Source organism: Myotis myotis, unplaced genomic scaffold (assembly GCF_014108235.1).
Source record: "Myotis myotis isolate mMyoMyo1 unplaced genomic scaffold, mMyoMyo1.p scaffold_m19_p_5, whole genome shotgun sequence".
Classification (NCBI taxonomy): domain Eukaryota; kingdom Metazoa; phylum Chordata; class Mammalia; order Chiroptera; family Vespertilionidae; genus Myotis; species Myotis myotis.
Genome location: NW_023416357.1, coordinates 40551246 through 40575196, shown reverse-complemented (window position 1 = coordinate 40575196; position 23951 = coordinate 40551246). Strand labels below are relative to the sequence as shown.

Below are 23951 nucleotides of genomic sequence, written 5' to 3'. Positions count from 1 at the left end.
GGAGAACTATCCTTATGACCTAGTTCAGCGTTCCTGTCCCCCTGTCACCTCCCCTATTCTCCCTGCCCTCCTTCCTCCCCCCCCCCCCGCCCCCGCACACACACATAGACAAAAATACTCCTGTACTTTTTCAAATGCCCACTTAACACTGAAGACTGAAAAAACAGAACAAGTACTCATTGAGTCACTCACCAAAGAAGCTGCCTATGCTGACTGAGCCCCAGTGAATCCCAAGCTGGGACCGTTGCTGTTCAGGGCAGTGTCTCTGCCAACGGTCCCCTAACATTTCAAGGGACCAGGAGTGTGTATCTATTGAAAACTGTCACTCACCAGCTAGTTCTTGGAAACCTGTGCGGACCAGGTCTTCGTACAGGTGCCTGACCGGCGCGGCCTGCATCATCAGGGCCCCATGCAGCCAGATGAGCAGAGCCCTGTGGCCGTGTTCACGGAAGCTGTCCTGTCCTGTGCCACACACACAAGGTCAGAGGCAAAACACCACCTGCTGCTGCTGTCTCTGTGCCTGGGATCTCAAGTCTTAACTGAACTCCTCTGCGGCTGCTCTTCTGGTGATGGTTAGATCAAAGCCCCAGGGGAGGAGAGCCCTTCCAGCTGCCCCCACTGGTGCTGCTTTAGGGCGACCAGCGTGGGGACTCACGCCAGCATTGGCCATGCACCCGCTGTGCTTGACACAGCCCAGAGGAGCGGACTCAAGATTTCACAGCCACATCCCTGCCCTGCGGGAAGGGACAATCTTAATGAGACCTGGAGCTTTTTAAACTCAAACTTAAAGTGCCTATACCACCTGGGGATCTTGTTAAAATGCATGTTCTGACTCAGTCAGTCTGGGGTGACGACCTGCATGTCTAAGAAGCTCTCGGGTGCTGCTGCTGCTGCTGCTGCTGCCCGTTACCCACACTCTGAGCAGCAGCAGGTAGCAACCTGCCACTCCAGTTTCTGGTGGATGTCTGCATTCCCTCCCCTCTCTGGACCAGTGAGTGCTGGGCAAATACTAGTACTTGCCGTAGACCAATTCCAGCATGTCATAATTTCAAGAGTTTCATCAAAAGGTTGATGAGACTTGGGGACTCAATAGGGTTGAGTCACACATGTAGTCATCTGTTGGGATTGGCTAAAGGCATTTCCCCAAACCTGAATAGGAAACTGATTGTGGCTGCCAGACAGTTAAAGGGCATCTTAATCTACATGTTATTGCCTCCTACTGGCCAAACACCTGAACAGCCATAGGCTATTCCCCCATTCTGACAATGGACCCTGTACCCTTTGAAACCTTACCCTTTGAAGTGTATTATCTCCACCTTGCCTTAGGACAAATTGTGTTAATAAAAAACAAGGGTCCTAGACAAGGAGGGACTCTTCCGTTTCTTTAGCTGAAGATTCTCTGACCCCCAATTCCTTTCAAAATTATCTCTCTTCTCGGGACTCTTTATTAGTCTCTGGATTTCTATGTCATCTACGCTCAGCGCCTTTTCCAGATTCATGAACCCTTCTTGATGCTGGGACTTGAACCCCGGCAAGTACTCCCTGGATACCTGACCCCTGAGAAGTGTGGGGGATGTGCTGGGATGTGGAGATGAGAAGCCACTGCCATTGCAGTAGGAGGTCACAGTCAAACACAGGACAGGCTTCTGGCTCAGTGGAGTGTGTGCCCAGGAGCTGGGCCTGAGCTCGGGAGGAAGTTCATGGGACAGACTGTTGGAGGGACCTGTGTTTCAGGGAGAGTGAACTGTGCACATAAAGAACGTACTCCTAGGTGAACCCTCTGATCTTGCCCTTGCCCAACTAATTTTCCTTAAATACCATCATTAACTTGCCATGCCTCTGTTCAAAAGTCCACCAACTCCCTGGTGCCACTACCGGAATCACAATATAAGTGGATTGTAAATGTTACTGTTATCATGCCAACGAGGGTTCAAACTGCATCGAACATGTGCCATGGCTTACTGAGCCAATGGACCCTCACCTGGCAGAGGTAGGCCCCGTGTAGGCACTCTGCAGTGTTGGCCTGAAACATTTTAAACGTCCCCTACTCTGATGGCAAGTACTCAGAGGGCACACTATATTTCCAAACCATTTCTTTAGGCCAAGAGCGCTTTCCAGAAGACAACTTTCCTAAAGACTTCACAGAACATATATGTCTAATTAGCAACAAAGGAGAAATAACAAAGAATTCTTTTCAGAAACTATAGTCAATATTCAATATTTTCCCTTTTTCTTCACATGAAAATGTGTCCCAGAATTAGCCATAAAAAGCACCATCACTTGTGGTACAAGTAGCACGGGGTCAGGGGATGTGCTTCTGTGTCTACAGTCCCCAGCAATCAGCGGTGCAAGTCAACGATAGCATGGGGCTTGTTCACATCTCATGATACCCACATATGGGAATTGCTATAAGTAGAAAGTTTTCCCAAGGAAAGTGTTGGCTTCTTTGTTTATAAAGTTAATTGGTTGATTAATGCCAAACAAGCTTTCTATCTTTCCTAGGTTTGGGCCAAATCATTAAAAAGCAAAACTAAGGACTCCAGCTGACGTGACCTCACTAGTTCTGACAGCTGGAGTCTTGGCATCCTCTGAGAGAGCCCCGAGTCTGTGTCCCTGGCACTTACCTGGAAGATCTGCCACCAGGAAGGACTGTTGTTCCCAACACTGAACGCCTCTGCCCACATCACCTGGGGGTGCTCACCTGACCACTGCTCCTCGATGGCTCTGATCTGGTCATCTGTGAAGTTCCATGCTCGGGCCGGCCTCTGTCACTCGCTGGCCTTCAGCCGACGATAAGCCAGGTTCCAGAGGAGACTGTCAATATGCCTGGTCTCCTGGCTGTGATCTTGCTTGAATGTCAGAGGAAAGTTGGTTGGTGCGTCCCTGGGGCTCTCACCATGCTTCTAAATGGAAAGTAATGGTATCAAATGATTTTAGATATTTTCTGCTTATTGCCTTATTTCAGAGCAAATATTTTCAGATATAACTGGTAAGGGGGTAACCAGGACTACCTTTTCAATGTTATGTATCATTGGATCATTTTTGTCATTCAAGATGGAGACAAAAAAACAACGAATCCCTTAACAGGATGCTGTTATCAGAATGTCCACAAGAGAGCACTATTGCAACTACTCCCTTACTAGGGAGCTATTCTCAGCAGGTCCATCAGACACTGCAACACCTCCCTGCAGGCGAGAGCCCTCTAGGTCTATCCTGGGGTTTTCTTTTCAGACTGTCAGATTCATTACTACCGTGCTGTTCTCAGAATGTGAGTACTGTCTGCCTGACACAGGAAATGTGAGGGATGTTACAGTGAGTGTTGTGTCCCTTGCTTCTGTCGCAACCCACTATTTCCCCACCCCCAAAGAAAACAGAGGTGATGCCTTGGCTAAGGAAATGTCACCACAAAAAATGCATTTTTAATGTATCGTCCTTCCTTGCCTCTCTCCAGGCATAGTATCTTTCTGCTTTTATGAGCATGTCCACAACAAGGCTGTGGTTGCTCTGGGAGGCCACCACCAAGGCAGTCTTCCCTTGCTGAAAGTTGAAAATGAAAGTGTCAGGTGGGATGGCCTAGTTACTAGGCGGTTCTCAACCTGTGGGTCACGACCTCTTTGCGGGTCGAACGACCCTTTCACAGGGGTCGCCTACGACCATCGGAAAAACACATATATAATTACATTACGATTCATAACAGTAGCAAAATTACAGTTATGAAGTAGCAACAAAAATAATTTTATGATTGGGGGTCACCACAACATGAGGAACTGTATTAAAGGGTCGCGGCATTAGGAAGGTTGAGAACCACTGGGTAGGTAGGAGCTCTAGTTTTAGAACAAGGGAGCCTGGGTTCAAATCCTAACCCTACTGCTTCCTTGCAGGGTGAACTTGGGCCAGTCTTTAGCTGCTCTCCATCTCAATAACTACTTCATGGTGTCGTGGTGAGAGGTATATAAGATAATGTATGTAATGCCCTTAGGACATGTCATGCATGACACATGTAAATTGTCCAAGAAATGCTAGATATTGATCGTGTCTGGTGTTGGGTCATCTGGGCAAGGGAAAGAGTTTGGGCTAGGGACTCACGATCAACAAGTAATATTTCACACATGCTCTACCAATGAGAACCCAAACATTTCTCCAATACCCCCCGGGTTCTCCCTGGCTCACTGCCCTGGGATGTGCTCAGCAAATAAATTACATGATTGTACCTTTTCTCCTCCAAAGGCAGACTCGACCTGTGGCAGAGGCTTTAGTAAGCGGCCATGCCCCCACGCTTCCATAGCCTTTCCTTCCTTTCCTCTATAGGAAGAGACCTCTTGGTTTGGGCTGGGCACTTGGCCACTCCAAACAATTCCTAGTCTCCCTTGTACTGAGTTCTGGCCAGCGGTACATGCAACTTCTGGGAAGTATCTTTAAATACAGGAGGGATATCACTCTCCTTCCTTTCCTCCTCCTGAGTGGAATGCTGGCATGGCGGTAGGAGCTTCAACAGCCACCTTAGCCCAGGAAGCAGAAGCCGTGCGTTAAGAAGGGTAATAAGACAGAAAAGGGCTAGATTTTATTAAGAGTAATATCACTCATGACAACATGACTAATTCATAGCACAGAATTCAGCTTGCTGGGCTCCTAACTAGAATTTGTTTTCTATTATATCATATTGCCTCTAACCAAGGATGAGGTTGGAAATCTTAACCAAATAGTCTGATAAATAAGGGCTATTCTAGACATAATTTGGGGCAGGAGTGGCCTGGAGCTGATATGGTACCTTAGATAAATTACAGAAGGCACGCCTTTGTCAGGATGGATATGGCTCAAAGCCAGGCACACAGCTTTGCAAGCAGTGTACTCCAGATGTTTTCCCCTAGATTTTATGCAGTACACAATCTAGACGTCTATACATTTTATTTTCCTGAGCAAAAAGGGGCAGTTCCCTTTGTTTTGCCAATGACCCATGAAAAATTTGCTCAAGAATCCTGACAAAAATTAAAATGAATAGTCAGACATAACCCAAGAAGAAGTTCCAATCACAGGAACCTATGTTTCTATGCTTAGGGATCCAGAAATTTATCTCAATAATTCTCTCACATCTGACTACTTGCAACTCCCAGCAACCCAAATGGTTTGGCTGTTAGGGCAGGCACTAAGACCCAGGTGAGCCTAAAAATTAGGGCTGAAAGTAATCACCTTCTAATCAAAAGAGACAGTAATGAAATTAGGAAGAACTGCACATTGCAGGCATTTAGCAAGCCTCTAAGTATACATTGTCTAAATTCTGGCTTGTAAAGCCATTTGCATCACTGTAATTAGCCTATTTGGGGAAGGCAGCATTCTGAGAGCCAGTTTTCAGGCTCATAGAAAACCTTTCCTGGGCCTGGCCAGCATGGCCAGGTTGAGTGTCGATCTATGAACCAGGAGTTCACGGTTGAATTCCTGGAAAGGGCATATGCCCAGGTTGAGGGCTCGATCCCCAGTGTGGGGTATGCAGGAGGCAGCCTATCAATGATTCTCTCACATCAACGATGTTTCTATCTCTCTATCCCTCTTCCTTCCTCTCTGAAGTCATTAAAAATATGTATTTTTTAAAAAGAAACCCTTCCCCCGGCGTGAGTGCTGGAGTGGAAATCCAAACACTTACGCCACTGAGGGTGGAAGGCCCCGGGGAGCCTTGGGATAGCTCAGGCCCAGAGAACAGGCTTCTGGGAAAGTCAAATGTATACCAAACCTTGGCTCCTTTTTCCCATCCAGGTCTTAACTGAGTCGGAAACAGTCACTTATCTTTGGTAAAAATTGTGGGAGCAGATAGAAAAGGTAGCTTTTATTTATTAATTCAATGTGTTTGGTGCCAACTATATTCTAGGCCCTGAGAGGAAAGAAAGAGGAGGAGAAGGAAAATCTGGGGAAATCAATTGTGAGGTCTAGTAAACTGTGGGCTATTCTGAAAACAAAGTCAAGACGTAGTATTAACAGTGTTTACTCAAATAGCCAGTCCACTATCACCAAGGGACCCAACATGAAGTCCCTGCAATGCTATATAGATTCTCCACCCCCCAAGGTTGCCCTGGAGGTGTTATATATTAATGAAAGAGTAGAATAAAGTACAAAAAGAAAGCATAGGAAAATACTAACACTGGATGTTAATACTAATCCTAAATGTTATTAGAAGCTAATGAGCTACAACTCGTGAGGTGCCACCTAAGTCATGGAATTATGGGTGGTTGTGTTTTCCTTATGCCTTTCTATGTTTTCCAGATTGTCGACAGAGGAACTGTATTATTTTTATTATCAGAAAAAAGAGTTAATTTAAAAAAGTGGCATACAGAGAAGAGTAAAATAGCATATCACTACTTTCAATCCTAAAATGTAAAATGTGTGATTCAGAAGTAGAGTAGGGTGATTGAACTGGGAATTAGGGATATGCCGAGCTGGTGAACTGTCTGGGAGAAGACAAGACGGGAAAGCACCGGACAATCGAGCAGCCAGGAGCCGTGGCTTTGAAGACAGGCTCTTACTATGTGTGTACCCCTGCTGTCATTAACATTTCTCAAATCTTGTCTTAAAAAGTAGGGTTTTTTGTCCCCTTCACAGAAGACATGTGAGGATTGAAGGAAGATGGCGTGTGTGAGCAACTCACAGGGCTGCCACCAGCAGTCTGTAGCTTTTCCATCATTCAGTAAAGCTCATGGACAGTCATCCCACTACCCTCCAATGGCTGAGCCTGCATTCTTTCATCAAACAAGTCCCCATAATAGCCAAAAGGTGGAAGCAACCCAAATGTTCAAATAAAACCCTAAAATGCAAATCAACCAAACAGCGGAACTGACGGGTCGCTATGACGCGCACTGACCACCAGGGGGAAGATGCTCAATGTAGGAGCTGACCCCTGGTGGTCAGTGCACTCCCACAGCTGGAGCTCTGCTCAGCTGACAGATGGGCATCAGACGCCCGGGCTGATGGCTGGCGAGCACAGCTATGACATGAGCTTCTCCCACCAACACCCGCTGCGTACCCAGGCACAGCGGGGATAGGATGAGCGGGAGTGGCTTGGCACCCAGCCCAGGCTCAGGCTTGGGCTCCTCCCTGGCCACATGCCACTTCGTGCACTACTTCGTGCTGTGCGGGATCATCGTGGACAGCAGACTGGAGCCCAACGAGCTAGCGGGTAAGGCTGGGCTGTGGCGGTGTGGAGGTCCATGATTCCCACAGGCCAGGCCGAGGGACCCCACCAGTGCACAAATCCGTGCACTGGGCCTCTAGTATACAATAAGAGAAATTCTAACACATGCTACAACATGGATGAATCTTGGGGACATTATGCTAAGTGAATAAGCCAATTACAAAAGTCAAGTACTGTAGGATTCCACGTATATGAAGTGCCTAGAGCAGTCAAATTCATAGAGGCAAAGTAGAATGGTGGTTGCCAGGGCCTGGGTAGGGAGGAAGGGAGGAGGAGGAAATGGGCAGTTGTTCATAGAGTTTCAGTTTCGCAAGATGAAAAGGTTCTAGAGATTGGTTGCACAACAGTGAGAAGGTACTTAACAATACTCAACTGCACACTTAAAAATGATCAAGATGGTAATTTTATGTTTTGTGTATTTTACCATTTAAAAACTTTTTAAAATAAAAAGTTTAGACATGCATGAGTATGTTTATTGCAGCTCTGTTTATAACAGTAAAAGCTTAGGAACAACTTAAATGGCCATCAGCTGAGGACTAAATTACCATATGTCCATACCACACTGTATTATGCACTTGTGTAAAAAAGGATGAACTCTCCACGTACTAATATGGGACCATCACCATTTTATATTGTTAAAGCAAAAACGCTACATGCAGAACAATATGTAGAGGTATATCACCACTGTGTAAAAAGGACAGAGGAATAAAAGAAGAGTAAAATATATTTATGTTCGCTTACTTATGCAGAAAGAAACTCTAGAAAGAACAGAGAAATGTATGATAATGGATACATATGTCAAGGGTAGTATGGGAACCAGACAAACAGGGACAGGGGTGGGCGGGAAATTTTTACTGTCAAACCTTTACTAATTATATATATTGCACCATGTGAATCTGTAATCTTTTCAAAAAATTAATAAATAATTTGAATTTTAAAAACACATTTTATTGTTCAGAGTAAAAAATCTTACTGATTTATCTTGGGATGCTTTACTGATTATCAAGACAAAGGTTTCTCTAGTTTGTGTCCATTTCACAAAGGCTATGCTGCTGCTCAAGGCCTCCAGCCAACAGGGCGTTCTCAGCAACCATCGCAGCTGCAGAGTGAAGTCCATGAAGTTACCTTATCCACAGCCTTCAGATCACAGCCTGCCTTCAGCAGGGTTTCCACCACATCCACGTTCCCAAGGTCGGCAGCTACGTGCAAAGCAGTCTGCTGCCTCTGCCATGAGAAATTTCAAAACTGTGAGCCAAGCTTGTTAAGAAGGGGAAAAACTTGCATAGTGACAAGACAAAGGGAAAATAGTGTTCTATATCAACATCAGGAAAAACAGATAAGATCACATATTCTTAAGTACGCGCAGGGGACATTCATGGCAGTACTGTTTATGACAGTGAAAAACGGATAGGAAGTTGCATGTTTAACAAGGAGGCTCATTAGATCAGTGGTTCCCAACCTTTCTCTGGCCATGCCCACCTAAGCATCTCTAATATCCTGATGCCACCCCCTCGCCCCGTGACATATAATTCTTATTATTCAAAAAGTAAACTCCTATTCACGTGGAGGAAGCCTAAAAGGCCATTAACTTGGTCTAAACAAGCTTCCAAAGAACATGGCATCCATGAAAGAAAAAAATAAAAGAATGAAAGGACAGTTGAAGTACTGAGGAAGAAATCACTAAGAAACTGTTAAAAAAATAATAATATGAAGTGACATGAAAAAATAGCAAATAAAGTTTCAGAACATATAATAGAGAGCTGAAATGCATAAATATGTCACAATATATTTTTACACACTGTATATGAGGCCTCTAGAACCATAAGAAATGCACAAAATTCACTGTTAATAACTCATTCTCCAATTGCCCCCCTTCAAAATCAAATTGCCTCCCTGTGGGGCATGTGCCCCACATTGGGAACCACTGCATTAGATGAACTATGGAATACCCATATATTGGAATGGTAGGTAACTATTAAAGTTAGTTTTTAAAAAGTGATTTCAATATGAGGTGCCTAGAACAGTCAGGTTCATAGGGACAGGAAGTAGAATGGTGGTTGCCAGGGGCTGAGGGGAGGAGTCTGGGGAGTTACTATTTAATAGAAATAGCATTTCAGTTTGGGAAAGATGAATGGTTGTGATAGTTGCAAAACAATGTGAATATACTTAATGCCACTCAGCTGTACATTTACAAATGGTTAAAAAGGTAAATGTTATGTGATGCATATTTTGCCGCAATAAAAAATAGTTTCAAATATTATTTTTTAAAATGGAAAAAATACTTAACATTAAAAGCCTTAGGAAACAAGGAAACAACATTTTATTTAGCTGAGCTCAATAAATTTATATGTATATAAATTTATATAAGAAAGTACATCCATGATCTTAAGAGTGATAATATCTAGATAGTGGGATCAGAAGTTACTTTTATTTTCCATCCTCTTCTATTTTGTAAGTTTCCTGCATTGTAACATATAAGAGACTATAGGACTTCTCATTTCTTTCTGGAACAATCATTTTCCTATTAAGAGGATGAGAGTGTCTCAAAGAATATCTGAAGTCATGAGCAGCCACCCACCTTAATCTACCACCCAAAGTACTGCTGATGTGAAACGTTTCTAAAATATTGGGACAGAATGTTGGTTGTGATGTAGCCCCGCCCCTAAACCAGAGAAAGGAAGCAACTTCCCCAGGTTACACAGCTGGGCAATAATCGAGCCCAGTACTCTTCCTACCAGTGCACAGGCCAGTGTGCGTAGGGCATTCCCATAATTAGTATCAACGTGCACTTATTAAAGACTCTTGGATGGCTGCGGGCCCCTCAGGGGGATCATCACCCCAGACACTGCACTTACACTGACAAACCTACCGCAGGCCTATCCAACGTGGAAGGGAGACACACGTGTAAAACGTCAAATCCTCGTAAAATCTCATGTGACAGTGCTGCTGTAAGTCTAGGAAGCAGGAGATGCGCCAAAATGCTAACAAGAGTTCTCCTTCTTTGGGGAGATTACAAATAAATTATAAATTTTTAGCTTATTTATGTTTTCTTATTTTCATATACTAAATGCATTCCTGGTCTAACAACAAATTAAAACAATCAAGTCTGGTTTTATAACTGGATGGTAGCTAGCATACCCTCCTTCTCTGGAGTGGATCTAGTAGGAAAGGGCATTAACATAGCTGAGCACATACGTATATTTAAGAACAAGAGGAGCTTTTCTTCCCCCAAACTTTTGGGATAGAAGATGGGGAAGGAGGAAGGTCCCCGGGTAAGGAGGCACAGAAGGGCAATGGTCTCCATCAGCTCAGGGCACAGGTGAGCTCCGAGGAGACGACACAGATCTGAGTGGGTGCCCCGGTGGACAGATGTGCAGCAGGTTAGCTGGCATGCCCACCCACCTGGCCGGCTCCACCCCAGGGCACAGCCCAGGCTTCTCTGGGAAGAGGCAGCCTCAGGGTTCTGGGAGGGCTCCTCTCCGGAGAGCTTCCCTTCCCATTCCCTCCCAGCAGCTCCTGGGAGAGGGCAGCCGCCTGAGGGCAGGCCCATCCCCACCCTCTTCACTCTCCCACCCCCACCTGTCCACTTCCAGCCAGAAATGGATTCCTTTTATGGGGTATTCGATGCTGCTCCCGTGGATTGAAATCATGGTGATTTTTATTCCAAGATTTTGCCTCTGGGCTAAAATACTGTCTATAACAGCCGTGGGCAAACTACGGCCCGAGGGCTGGATCCGGCCAGTTTGAAATGAATAAAACTATTGAAAAAAAAGACCGTACCCTTTTATGTAATGATGTTTACTTTGAATTTATATTAGTTCACACAAACACTCCATCCATGCTTTTGTTCCGGCCCTCTGGTCCAGTTTAAGAACCCATTGTGGCCCTCAAGTCAAAAAGTTCGCCCACCCCTGGTCTATACTATAGAAACAAAGCTTCCTTCTCGTGGCAAAGCACCTCCCCTCCCTCGCCCCCAATGACAACATCTCAACTGGGGGCGGAGCTTTTCATTTAAAGAGCCTCTGGGAACTTACCTCTGAGCTACTGATCATCTATCAGAAACGCCAGGCCCATTAAATAAATGTAGTGGCAGAGCCCCGTTTGTGTGTTTGAAAAAGATGAAGTATTTGTGTGCAGGTTACAGAGAAAACAAGGATAAAAAGAATGTGCACATTCCTCTCAGGACATTTTAGAGCGCCTTGAACTTGATCAAAACTACCCCTAAACACACACTGTGCTGGAACATATGAGACACTCCAGGTTCTGACTTGCCTGACTTACCTGATTTAAGACGTCAGTGTCATGCTGTGCACTTATTAAGCTGTTGACCAGGCGATGTGGTTGTTGATAACAGCTAAACGAAGGGCGGACGCCTTAGGCTACAGAAAGAAACAAAAATTTCAAATACAAACATTCTGGCTTCCTCCTTCATATAAAAAAGTGACTCATTTCTGCAGACAATTCCTAATACTCTGAGTACCGACTTGCCCAGCACAGGGATGACCCCTAGTCCGTGCTCAGCAGTCATCTCCATCCCAAGGCTGGGCAGCAAACCTGCTCACCAGCGACCAGCTTCCCCCTTCATTCATTCTAGAACTATACCCTGAAGCCCAGGCTCTTTTCAAGACACTAGGGACTGAGTGGTGATCATGGCCCATTCTCAGGAATCTTCCAATCTAGTGGGGGAAGCAAATATTAAGTGGTGCTTGTTTGTTTTTTAGTCACAAAATAAATATACAATTACATGTTATGGTAAGGGCTTTGGAGGAAAGTAGAGAGCAGCAGGAGAGCATATGTGGGAGTGGGCAGAGGGTGATCAAGGGAAATGGGAGACAGATGGGGCTGGAGGGGGCAATGTGAAGGGAAGGCTTTCTGCACAGGCCCCATCTGCTCAGGAGGAACCTTCCCTCTTGACACACTGAGCATGAAAAAAAAGAGAGGAGGAACAAGTATCCCCCCTCCCAGGGAGCGGGCAGTGTCCTTCCTGCTGGACCACCGGCCCTGCTGGGGCCCAGCCCCTCCTGAGGACAAGGAAGCATCTCTGGATGGGCCAGGCAAGTTCCGGGCCAATTCCTCAACGCCCTTCTCCCAAAACTACCAGCCGTGGCTGAAAGCACATCGCTTCTCTGGAGTTAATACAATAAATAGTAATGGTTAAGCAAGATCCGAGGAAATAATATTCTCACAGGAGGAAAGAAAAACAGGGTGAAAAATAGAGGAATGTTTCCCATCTAATTCCAGCACAGAGAACCTTTGTAAGTTTTACCAAAGCCAATTCAAACTTCAGAAAACCGAAATCAGCCTAAAGGATTGACTTTCAAAAGAAAAACAAGATTGTTCCTGAAGGAGGGAACGTGATCTTTCTCCTTCCTATTGACAGCAGCTTCATCATTTGCCCAGACTGATGAATTTAATACAAGAAGAATGGCATCTCTAGACACATAGCAAATATAAATGTTTAAACCACACAGATTTCATTTTCTCCAGGAACTTCAATGACTTTCTAAATTTCATTCCTCGGATTTTATTTCTCAAGATTAAGACTCAGTCTCCAAAAGAAGTCAGTCGGCCTTCCCAGAAAGAATCCCTTCTTTGTGAGCACCCGTCCCCACCGCGTATCTGCGAGGAGCATCTCCCAGAGGCCAGCCTCCCAGCGCTACCATCTGAGTCCGAGTGATCGGAATAGACTCACCGTCACATTCTGGTGCAGATCAGCGTTCTCCCTGAGAAGAAGGCTGACAAGGGCTGTGTGGCCATTCTGGGTTGCTATCTGCAAAGCACTGGTATTGAGCTGCAAGAAACAGGTGGAAAGGGCACAGAGGGCTTCCCATTAGAATCCAGCATGCTTTCTGGCATTCATCACATGGCAGTCAATTAATTCAATGAAGTGGTATGACTATTTAATAAAGAAAATCCAATGTGTTTTGATAATTTGGGGAGGTTCTGTGTTGCTTCTACATGTTTTCCACTAAAGAGTCAGAGGAATACATGCCTCAGGCAAATATCGGTTAAATCTCTGTTTCCCTTCTCCAGGAAGCACAAAGTAGACTAGAGCCAAGTCTTCTCTCTATTCACCCTGCAACCCCACCCCGCCCCCTTGAGCCAAAATAGCTGACGTGGTATTGGTCCCAAGAAACGCCTCAGCACTCTCCTGCCTCCTTGCCTGTTTGCTAGCAGCTCTCCCCTTTGCCAAAGCTTAGCGTGACCGATGCTGAGGGAAGGCTGCAGCATTCCTCATGGCGCTTTTTCCCAACCCCTTTAGCATTTCCTCCCCTCCACTGCCAGCAGCTGCCTCTTACAGCTCCCTGTGCTTAAATGTCTTCACCCAGTGCCCACACTAGATGTCAAACTGCTTTAGGTCAGGGCCTACTCTTGACTATCCTGCCATCTTCCACAAGGCCCAGCAGGTGCCTTGCAATAATACAAGGCCAGCACATAGCTATTGTTTAATTCATTGTAGTGTTGCTTCACAGTTTTTGGGCCCAAGGATGCTGTAGGAGAGTATGTTTTCCTAAAATGGCTGCACAAGTATCTCCTCTCCCACATGCTCTTCTGCAGCGTGACCCTGCCACTCCCCCATCAAGCAGTGGAGTTTATTTCTTTGCCCCCTTGAATCTGGTTAGACCCTGTAATTGCTTTGACTAATAGAATATGGCAGAAGTGACAGCGTGCCAGTGCCAGGTGCGGCCCCTACTGGCCTGGCAGCTTCTGCTTCCTACCTCATAGAAGCCAGTTGCCATGCCATGAGAAGACCAAGGCATGCGAGTGAGCCACTGTGGACACCCACCTCTGTTAAGCCTTCAGATGACTGAAGGCCTGACTGACATCTCACTGCAACCACATAATAGACCTAGAGGAAGCATCTCCCAGCTGGGCCCGGTCAACCCTCAGAGCCACAAAAGACAATCATGCATTGTTTTAAGCCACTGCACTTTGGGCTGGTTTGTTATGATGCAATAGATAAGTGGAACAGATGCTAACAGGAAAAATACACATTCTGACCAACTAGTGTAGCATGAGTTGATATCAAATGCCTTTATAACCTTGGATAAGTGGCCTCTCAGATATGAGCCACTTTGTCCTCCTCTATAGAAATGACATTACCACCTACATTGGTTTTTTATTGCTATTATTAACAAAGCACCATAAACTTGGTGGCTTAAACAATACAAATGTATTATCTTACTGGCCTGAAAGTCAGAAGTCTGAAATGGGTCTTACTGGGCTAAAATAAAGGCCTTTTTGGAGGCTTTCAGAAGAATCCACACCTTGGCCTTTTCCGTTTTATAGAAGCCACTCACATCCCTTGGTTCACAGCCCCCTTCCTCCATCTTCAAAGCTGGCGAGGGTGCATGGAGTCCTTCTCATATTGCCTCCCTCTGACCGCTTTGCCCACCTCCCTCGTCCGCTTTAAAGGACCCTTGTGATTATATCAGCATCGACTAGATAATGCAGGATACTCCCATTATAAGGTCAGGTGACAAACAACCTTAACTCCCTCCGCAACCTAAATTTCCCTTTGCCAGGTACCATAACGTACTCACAGATTCCCAGGATTAGGCTGGGGGCCACTGTTCTGCTTATCACACCACCCTATCTCTTTCTCTCAAAACACAGCAATACTGGGACAATAAATGAGCTAGTAAATGTGTATAGTAATCATAATTATAATCTTATTCACTTCATAAAAAATTATTGCACACTTTTTCTGTGTCGGGCACTATGTTAGATATTGGGGGGGTTTGAGGAGACTGACTAGATCTCTGTGGGAGTGGGCTAAACAAATTGATCTATAGGTTCATAGATTGGTAGATCAGTCAAGAATGAATTTATTAGACTCTAGATGTTATTAAAAGACTAATATCAGCTAAGGATAAGTGCTACAATGAGAAGTAAAATAGGACTGGATGACTACTTTCCAGTAAAGGGTCAAGAAAGACTTCTTGGATGGGGTGACATTTAGACTGAGATCAGGGAGATCTGAAGCAGAAACAAGTTTGTGAAGAACCCAAAGCCAGGGACCCTATAGCAGTGGTCGGCAAACTGTGGCTCTCGAGCCACATGCGGCTCTTTGGCCCCATGAGTGTGGCTCTTCCTAAGCCTTAGGAGTACCCTAATTAAATGAATAACAATGTACCTACCTATATAGTTTAAGTTTAAAAAATTTGGCTATCAAAAGAAATTTCAATCGTTGTACTGTTGATATTTGGCTCTGTTGACTAATGAGTTTGCCGACCACTGCTATAGAGGAAGAGCTGTGGGCATCTGCGGCATTGTACCCGTGAGGTGCCACAGGCACAGTGCATAGGCCTCCAGACCTTTCAGAGCCAAAGAAATATCTGAAATCTTTAAAAAAAAAAAGTTCCAAGATACCAAAAGAAAACCACGAAATTGAAGTAAATAAATATTTAAGTGACATTCATACTTCATTGATTGTTAAATGAAATATTCATAAAATATTCATTACATTTGTAAGCAATTTGTAGGTTACATTTTTTCACCTTCCTGAAATTCCCAAGTATGAACAGAGGTCTTAAGAAATCAATCATAAATTAGGGGAGTTTACCATATCCAAATAATTATGAAAGCGCAAATAAAAGAGCCTTTAAAAATAAGTTTCAGAAAAAAAAAAATTATTTGATGTGAAATGTGGGGCAATTTAAATCTGTTTAATAAGATGTGAGGAGAGGACCCCCAGAAATATGAGCTCTTAGGGTCTACAGAAGTCTGTTCTGGACCCAGGCAGTGAGTACGGCCTGAAGAGAGCCTATTGCCCAACTCTGGGCAGTCTCTCCATCCAGCACTAATGGAGGAAGTCGACCATCAGCTAAATCCATAATCTACTTCAATTACCTCCTCTGCAATGACTCAACCCTTTACCACCACCCCCCGTTGGTTGGGAGTGGGGACACAAAAGCAATCTCCTGGAGACCAAGACTAATCAATGTCAGCGGGGGAAGCACTTCCAAGAGCGTACACAGTAATCACCCACAGATGTGAAAGCAAAATGAGTCTAGCCATGCCCCGTGGGTAATGTGCAGCCATGCTGCTGGCTTCTTGCATCCACGGCCTGCTTCCCTGCGGTCCTCACTAGATTGGTCAGAGGCAGGTATGGAACGCCAGTGGGGGCTGAGGCTGTAGATCCAGGAAGTACGTTAATGAGCTCAGAGGGAAAACTCAAGATAACATAAAAGCTGAAAAAATGGACTCAGGACAATTTCCAGACCGCCTAGATGAGGCCAAGGCCATAAGAATGTGGACATGGGGCCTGCAGCTTCAGGCGGGGAGAAGTGAGCTTGTAAAAGACATTACAAAGCCAACTGTAACATCTATTTTAACGCATGAGGCTTATTTCCCCCTTTTAGATCATCCCCTTAAAATAATTGCTCTGCCCTGGCCGGTGTTGCTCAGTGGTTGGGGTGTCGTCCCGTGCCCCAAAGTGTCTCGGGTTTGATTCCCAGTCAGGGCACATACCCAGGTTGCAGGTCCAATCCCTGATTAAGGTGTGTGCATGAGGCAACCAATCAGTGTTTCTCACTCACATCGATGTTTCTCTCTCTCCCGCTCCCTCTCTCACTAGAATCCATGAAAAACATCCTCAGGTGTTTTAAAAATAAATAATTCCTGAAACTTGGGTGGAAGAAAAGTGATCAATTGCTTTTCAAGAGGGTCAAATAAATGTATACGCCTGCCAGCAGAATGAAAGGGTACAAAGTAGTACCCGTTTGGGGCTTTATCCTCTAACACTTCTGAAGAGGAACTGTTTATCCGTTGTGCAGATATGGAGAGATCTCCAAGATCTATGGCAAGTTAAACAAAAACAGGGTGCAGAGCAGTATATACGGCTACCATGAATGTGGTGTCGGTGTGGCTATGTGCGTGTGTTTAACCACATTTTCCATGTAAGATTAAGTAAACTATTAATAATGTTAATTCTGAGGAGGTGAGATTTCAAAGTTGAGGTGGAATAAGACATTTTCCATCATATGCCTCTTGGTACTGTTCAAAAGCTTTTGTTATTTTCATTATAATTTAAATAGGAAAGGAAAGTAAAACCATCGACAGACAAGGCCAGGAGCTCAAGCACGTGAGCTGTCCCCTTCGCACTGCCATTAGCTGGTCATGTGATCCTGCATGACTTCCTTAGCTTTTCTAAATTCCAGTTTTCTCGGCTAAAAAATGAAGATCGACGTCAAAGGTTCTTAGCACCAAAGTGTTTTGTCTTCACAGGAAGGCACCTTCCTGCCTTCTCCAGGGCAGGGGTGGGCAAACTTTTTGACTTGAGGGCCACAATGGGTTCATAAACTGGACCAGAGGGCCGGAACAAAAGCATGGATGGAGTGTTTGTGTGAACTAATATAAATTCAAAGTAAACATCATTACATAAAAGGGTACGGTCTTTTTTTTTTTTTTTTTAGTTGTATTCATTTCAAACGGGCGGATCCGGCCCGCGGGCTGTAGTTTGCCCATGGCTGCTCCAGACTGACCCCTGGGCTTGCACACAATTAAAAAAAATTTTTTTTTTGTCAACTCCTACTATGGGTTGACAAAAACCAGGCACGCACTAGTCGGTAGGGTGAAAATAAAGCAAAATAAGAGTGCCTCTGTATTTGAGAAGTAACAACTATCTGCTCCTTTTGCCCCATTTTCAATTATTCCTTCCCCAAATAAATAGGGAGAGCCCTGGCCTGTGTGGCTCAGTTGGTTGGAATGTCCTCCCGTACACCAAAAAGGTGGCAGGTTCACTTCCCAGCCAGGGTGCATGCCTGGGTTTCGGGTTCAACCCCCAGTCAGGGCACATAAGGGAAACAACCACTCAATGTTTCTCTCTTACACTGATGTTTCTCTTTCTCTCTCTCTCCCGCTCTCTCTCTCTCTCCTCCCTTTCCCTCTCCCTCCTTCCCTTCCTCTCTCTAAAAATTTTTTTAAATGAAAAATTAAAAAATAACTAGGGAGAATGGCATTGCTTTTGAGGAGACATTAACTAGGGGATATCAGAGATAAATCAATACTGTTTACCCCAAACAAAACCAATTATAAATATTAACTCTACAGAAGCCCAGTGAGTGGACCAACACAGGACCAGATTACCCAGAGAGCATCCTGAGTGCCCCTCCCACTGTGTGAGTGGAACACATACTTTATTTGGAATGTTGATAGCACGTCCTGCTGCCACCAGCACTTTGCTGCATTCTCCATGACCTCCTCCAACAGCTAGGACGAAGGGTGTTTCTCCATTCTAACAAAAGGAAAAATGTAAAAATTAATTACCTCTTGTCATGGAATGAAGCTGCTTGAGAAACAGTGTGCTTTACTCTTACTAATGGATAGCATTTGTGCATTACTCTTGATAATGGATAGCATTTATTAAGCATCTATGTGCCAACATATTTTGCCAAGACTATGCTTTGGCACAGTTAAGTTCCACAACAACCCCATGAGATCAGAATTAATATTATCTTCATTTTACAGATAAAGAAACTGAGCCTCAGTTGGAACGTGGCAAAACTACGATGCAGTCCAGCTGTTTGGCTCCCAAACCTGCATTCTTTACTCTGTTATGCTGCCTCCTTTCAAACTGTTTCCCTCCATCACTCATAACCTTAACCTTTGTTAATTTATCCAGAAAACACTTAATAGACACCTACTATCTATCACTGCTAGGCACTGCTAGGCACTGGGATGGAAAAGACAAATATGACACAGACCCTACCCATCAGACGGTAACAGCTTTTTAAGAAAGATAATCACAGAAACAAGGACTTATGATGCAGTGAAACACAAAAATAGAAGCACATGTGTACCAAGTGCAGCTTTAACCTTTAAAAATGACTTAAAATGTTGTATGTCATTTTTTTTTAAAGTAACATGCTATTTCCGTAATAATTAAGTTTCTTGAAACTTATGACAAACCTAACAGGACAGAGTGAGTTTAGTTTAGGCCAAAACAGAGAGAGAAAAGAAACTGGTCTCATATAACAACTACTTGGACAGTTTCCCCTCCTCGTGCAGATTCTTTCCTAAAACCATTTCCCCTGTTGGATGTTAAGAAAAACATCCTTAAGAACTGCATCAGGACAGCTCAGAGGTTCTACCTGTAGCTCTTTCGATATGAACCATCATGGTAACGGGAGCAAGAGCATGGGAACAAGTTCCCATTCCAACCAGATGGAAAAACGGTGTCCCCGCTGCCTCACCTGAGTGCCTGGGACAGCCATCTGTTGCAACACAATTTCTCCTCATAACCTACCTTCTCATTTTCCCAGGAAAAGAGATGCCAAAAGGCAACCCCCAGTGGAAAAACATTTGCACAAAATGTGAAGGAAAGAATTCACATCTTTAACATATTAAGAGCCTAATAAACGTTCGTATCTTTGATCCAACAATCCTACCTCTAAGAATACACCCAAAGGAAATAGTGAGGAATTCAAACTAAGGGTTATGCACCAAGAGGTTCATGATAGCATATAATAAAGGAAAACTGAAATAAACTAACTAAATAATAAACTAAATGAATTTGGGGCATCCACTACAATGTATACATGCATGGGAACTCAAAGAAAACTGGCAGGAAAACACACGAGAGGTATACAAGGGAATCAATTCAGTGTCGGGGAAATATGAGAACTGCTGTTTATCTTGATTCTTATCTCAATTTTTTAAAATGTCTATTTCAGGCATATGTTTTGTAATGTGTTAACTAAAAATATATATGTGGCCGGCACACGCACAAACTTTGTTTCCTGACATGGGTTTGCTACCAATCATGTTTGGAGGCAATTGCTCTAGTCTAGAGCATATTCACATAGGCCACTCCAGCTGCTCTGGCAACAGCTTCTCCCAAGAAACAGAGGCAGCCGGGGACGGTATGGATGTTATGGGCCTTGTCCAAAAGGCTAGCAATATCACAGACACTCTACTTTGTGCAAGGAAGCCTATCATAACCTGTAATTACAGTTTGCTGGATGTTACGAGTTCTCCCCAATGGGCCCTGACTCAAAAATAGCCAAAAGGTGGATGAAACCCAAGTACACACATTCCAGTGGTCAAGCATTAAAACAGAGCAGGGCAAGCACGACTAAGACTTTAACTTAAACCCTGTGACCTCAGGACTCCATCTCTATAGTGATTCCTGAAGGCACAGCACACCTACAATCCACCCAAGGTGATTCATGTTCATTTTGAGTTTCTAAAACATCTGTCCTAACTTTCATCCAAAAGAACCAAGTTCCTGGGATCGTCTTTAATTAAGTTAAATCCATTAATCCTGATCATCTCACCAGATGGTCAGAAAAGAGTGCACACACACACACAAATAAACAAATGGAGGCTCCCCTGTTGGCCAGGGTCCTTGGCTAAAAGCCTGGCTTAAATGCTCCTAGAACAGTGGTTCTCAACCTTCTGGCCCTTTAAATATAGTTCCTCATGTTGTGACCCAACCATAAAATTATTTTCGTTGCTACTTCATAACTGTAATGTTACTACTGTTATGAATCATAATGTAAATATCTAATATGCAGGATGGTCTTAGGCGACTCCTATGAAAGGGTCGTTCAACCGCCAAAGGGGTCGCGACCCGCTGGTCTATATGAAATGGAATCAAGAAAGTAGGCATTGTTCAGCCCTGGCCAGTATGGCTCAGTTGGTTGACTATCATCCCAGGCACCAAAAGGTTGCTGGTCAATTCCTGATCAGGGCACACACCCAGTTTATGGGTTCCATCCATGGTCGGGGTACATATGAGAGGCAACTGATTGGTGTTACTCTCTCACATCAATGTTTCTCTCTCTCTCCCTCTCGCTTCCTCTCTCTCTAAAACCAATAAAAACATATATAAAAGTAAATAAGTGAATAAATAAAATACTTAAGAATGTCCATAAGAGTATAAACTGGAGGTTGCTAGCAGCTGTCTTTCCCACCTTGTGGAGAGTATACCTATCAATAATGCCAACACAGAGAAAGCCAGGAGATGGATCCAGCCATGCCTGAAGCTAGCCAGATATACCCTCAAATTTAGGAGTTAATAAATTACCTTATTTCTTAATCTAGATTAAGCTGCTCCCCATTTTCCCCCAACTCATAACAGAAAGAATTCTAACTAATACATATTTAGTAAATTGGGGACAGACACTGCTAGGAGTATCTCAGAGGCTCTGTTCAACTTTAAAATGGCCTTATTCTTTTACCTTTGCCATAAGTCTTGCATTTCTGCATATTGAAACAAAGTGATAAGAGGACCCACCCACAAAGAATAGCCTGGCAGGAAATGGGAGGTTATCACAAATGAAACATCTTTCCTTGCCAACAAAACAGTTGTTCCTTTAAACTTTGAATGCCCTTTAAAAATGTGACCATCAACAACAAGTGAAAGCCAATTTATACAAAGTAATCTGTACCTTATGAACATCAGAAATATCATAAAGTATATGTATATTAAGTTAAAGATCTAAATGGCTTTATTCAACAGTTCATGAATCGGGCAGCAGCATCCCATCTAGTAAATAGAAAAAACCAAACATAGCCTAAAGAAATAGTAAAATGCAATATAAATCTTTTCTACCATCCTAGTACATGTAGGCAAAATAACGACAGGAATTTTTAAATAAATGTTTTTAAATATAGTTTCTGATTATGTCATTTCATTTTTAGCCACCTGACCCTTTTTAACTGGATAGGCCTCTATCCACTACATCTCATAGGACTACCTCTCACTTTGAAGGCAAGGGGGCAGGGAGATTTTTCCACCAGGAGAAAAGTAGAGCCTGGTGTCAGAGCCCCAGACTTCGGGGCCCAGACAAATCACAATGCCTTCCCAGCTCAGGTTACTGATTCCCTTTCCTACTAACAAAAATAAGGAGGGCCCAGAATGCCTGCTCCTTATTTCCTGTATTAACTTAATGTATATTTAACCTAACACGTTTTAATTTAGTGCATTTAAATTTTTTGCATGTAAGTCTTAAGAGTTGCAATTGTTGATTAGAAATTATTTTTCTTTTTTTAAATTTTATTTTATGGTTAACAGTATTACAGATGTCTCCAATTTTCTCCCTTTTTGCCCCCCTCCACCCAACCCCCAACCTACCCAGGTTTTCCCCATGCCATTGTCTGTGTCCATGGGTTATGCATATATACATATATGTTCTTTGATTAATCTCTTTCTATTTTTCATTTTTAAGTTTACTGCCAGGGTCATCATATTTGACAAGTTACCAAATTCAGCAAAAATGTTAATAAACAGTCATTAACGGGCACCCAAAGTCCAACCTGACCATCCATTTCCACGGGAATCCCAGACAAATCCATTTTATTAATAAGACCTCTGCACAGTAGAGCTTTCCTTGCTAGCATCTGGAGTTCCCTCCATGCTAAAGAAAGGACTTCACTAAGCCTGGGCAGATAAGCAGGCTCTTAATCACTTTCTGTTGATAAGACACTATGCCAGAGGGCCAACCGTGAAGGTAGAGCAGTCTTTTCTATCAAATGTGCTCACGAGCTCCACAATACTTTTAAGCAAACACTGACAGAAAACCTAATGATAAATTCATAGACCCCGTGCTCCCACTAGCTTTTGCCAGCATCCTTCACCCCACCTACAGATCTTAGAAAAAGAGTAGACTTTGTCTTTGGAATTGATCAATCCAAGTTTCTTACAGTACTAAAAGTGGACTCAGAGATTCTTCTCTCCCTAGATGACCAAGTGTGCTCATTATTTGTTCATTCCTCATATATCTCTAGAGCCATCTTTCTTTTAAGATCTCTCAGCTGGACATGTAGCTTGCACAGCCCGTTGCCGAGGCTCCTCAGCCTTTTACCCAACAGATAGTCAGAGGAGGAGGAAGAAGGGTGGAGCAGGACAAACCCAGACCAGCTGACGAGATGAAACACAACCTATGTAATAAAAGGGTGATATGCAAATCGACCAAACAGCAGAATGACAAGTCACTATGATGCACACTGACCACCAGGGGGCAGACGCTCAATGCAGGAGCTGCCCCCTGGTGATCAGTGTGCTCCCACAGCGAGAGCTCCGCTCAGCCACAAACCCAGCTGAGCGGAGCTCAGCACTAAGGATGTTCTACTGCGGCTTAGGCCAGTCAGACATCCCCCAAGGGCTCCTGGACTGTGAAAGGCCGCACTGAGGAACCCCCCAACCCCATGCACGAATGTCGTGCACCGGGCCTCTAGTTTGATAGAAAAGACTGCTCCACCTTCACAAAGGTTGCTGGCCAGAAGAAGCTCTTGAAATAGGGGAGGGTCTCCACAAATGTGCTTTGACCTTTGAGCCCTTTCAGCCCGCCTGGTCCTCTCCACACATTGCTGTCTCCCATGAAAGCACCCAGAGTCCACAAAAAGGGAAGACAGTCGTGTGTCTTATATATGACAGGCCCTCAACAAATACCTGCTAATTGAACTGAATAGAATTCATTCAGAGGCTGCACCCCTACTCAGCATCCATCAAACCAGAATGATCCAACTTTTCCCTGACACTAGATGCTATCTGACTGTAATTATCGGTTTGAGGAAATCAGATAGTGGACTTTATCCTATAATAATTGTTATAATAGCTATCATTTAGTGAACACTTACCATGTGCCAAGTGCTTTTTGCTAAGTGCTTTAGTCATTAACTCATTTAAGCATTCCAACAGTGGCTGCTCCAATATTTGCTACATAAAAATGTTTTAGGGGTAATGTCTGATTGGAAAGGGGTGATGGAATGGCTCACCATGAAGCTCATCAGCATAGCCATTTTTACATAAAAAATTGACAAAATG

At 44.0% G+C, this 23951-nt stretch overlaps 1 protein-coding gene across 1 annotated transcript in view; it reads right to left on the bottom strand.

Moving 5' to 3' along the window:
* Positions 1-204: 204 nt before the first annotated feature.
* ANKDD1B (ankyrin repeat and death domain containing 1B) overlaps positions 205-23951 on the bottom strand; it is a 37756-nt gene continuing 14009 nt past the window's right edge. Inside the window, 8 exon segments of the mRNA XM_036309463.1 lie at positions 205-462; positions 2702-2903; positions 3442-3537; positions 8303-8401; positions 11459-11511; positions 11514-11556; positions 12870-12968; positions 18318-18416. Of these exon segments, the coding sequence (XP_036165356.1) occupies positions 323-462; positions 2702-2903; positions 3442-3537; positions 8303-8401; positions 11459-11511; positions 11514-11556; positions 12870-12968; positions 18318-18416 (831 nt within the window). The 3' untranslated portion in view covers positions 205-322.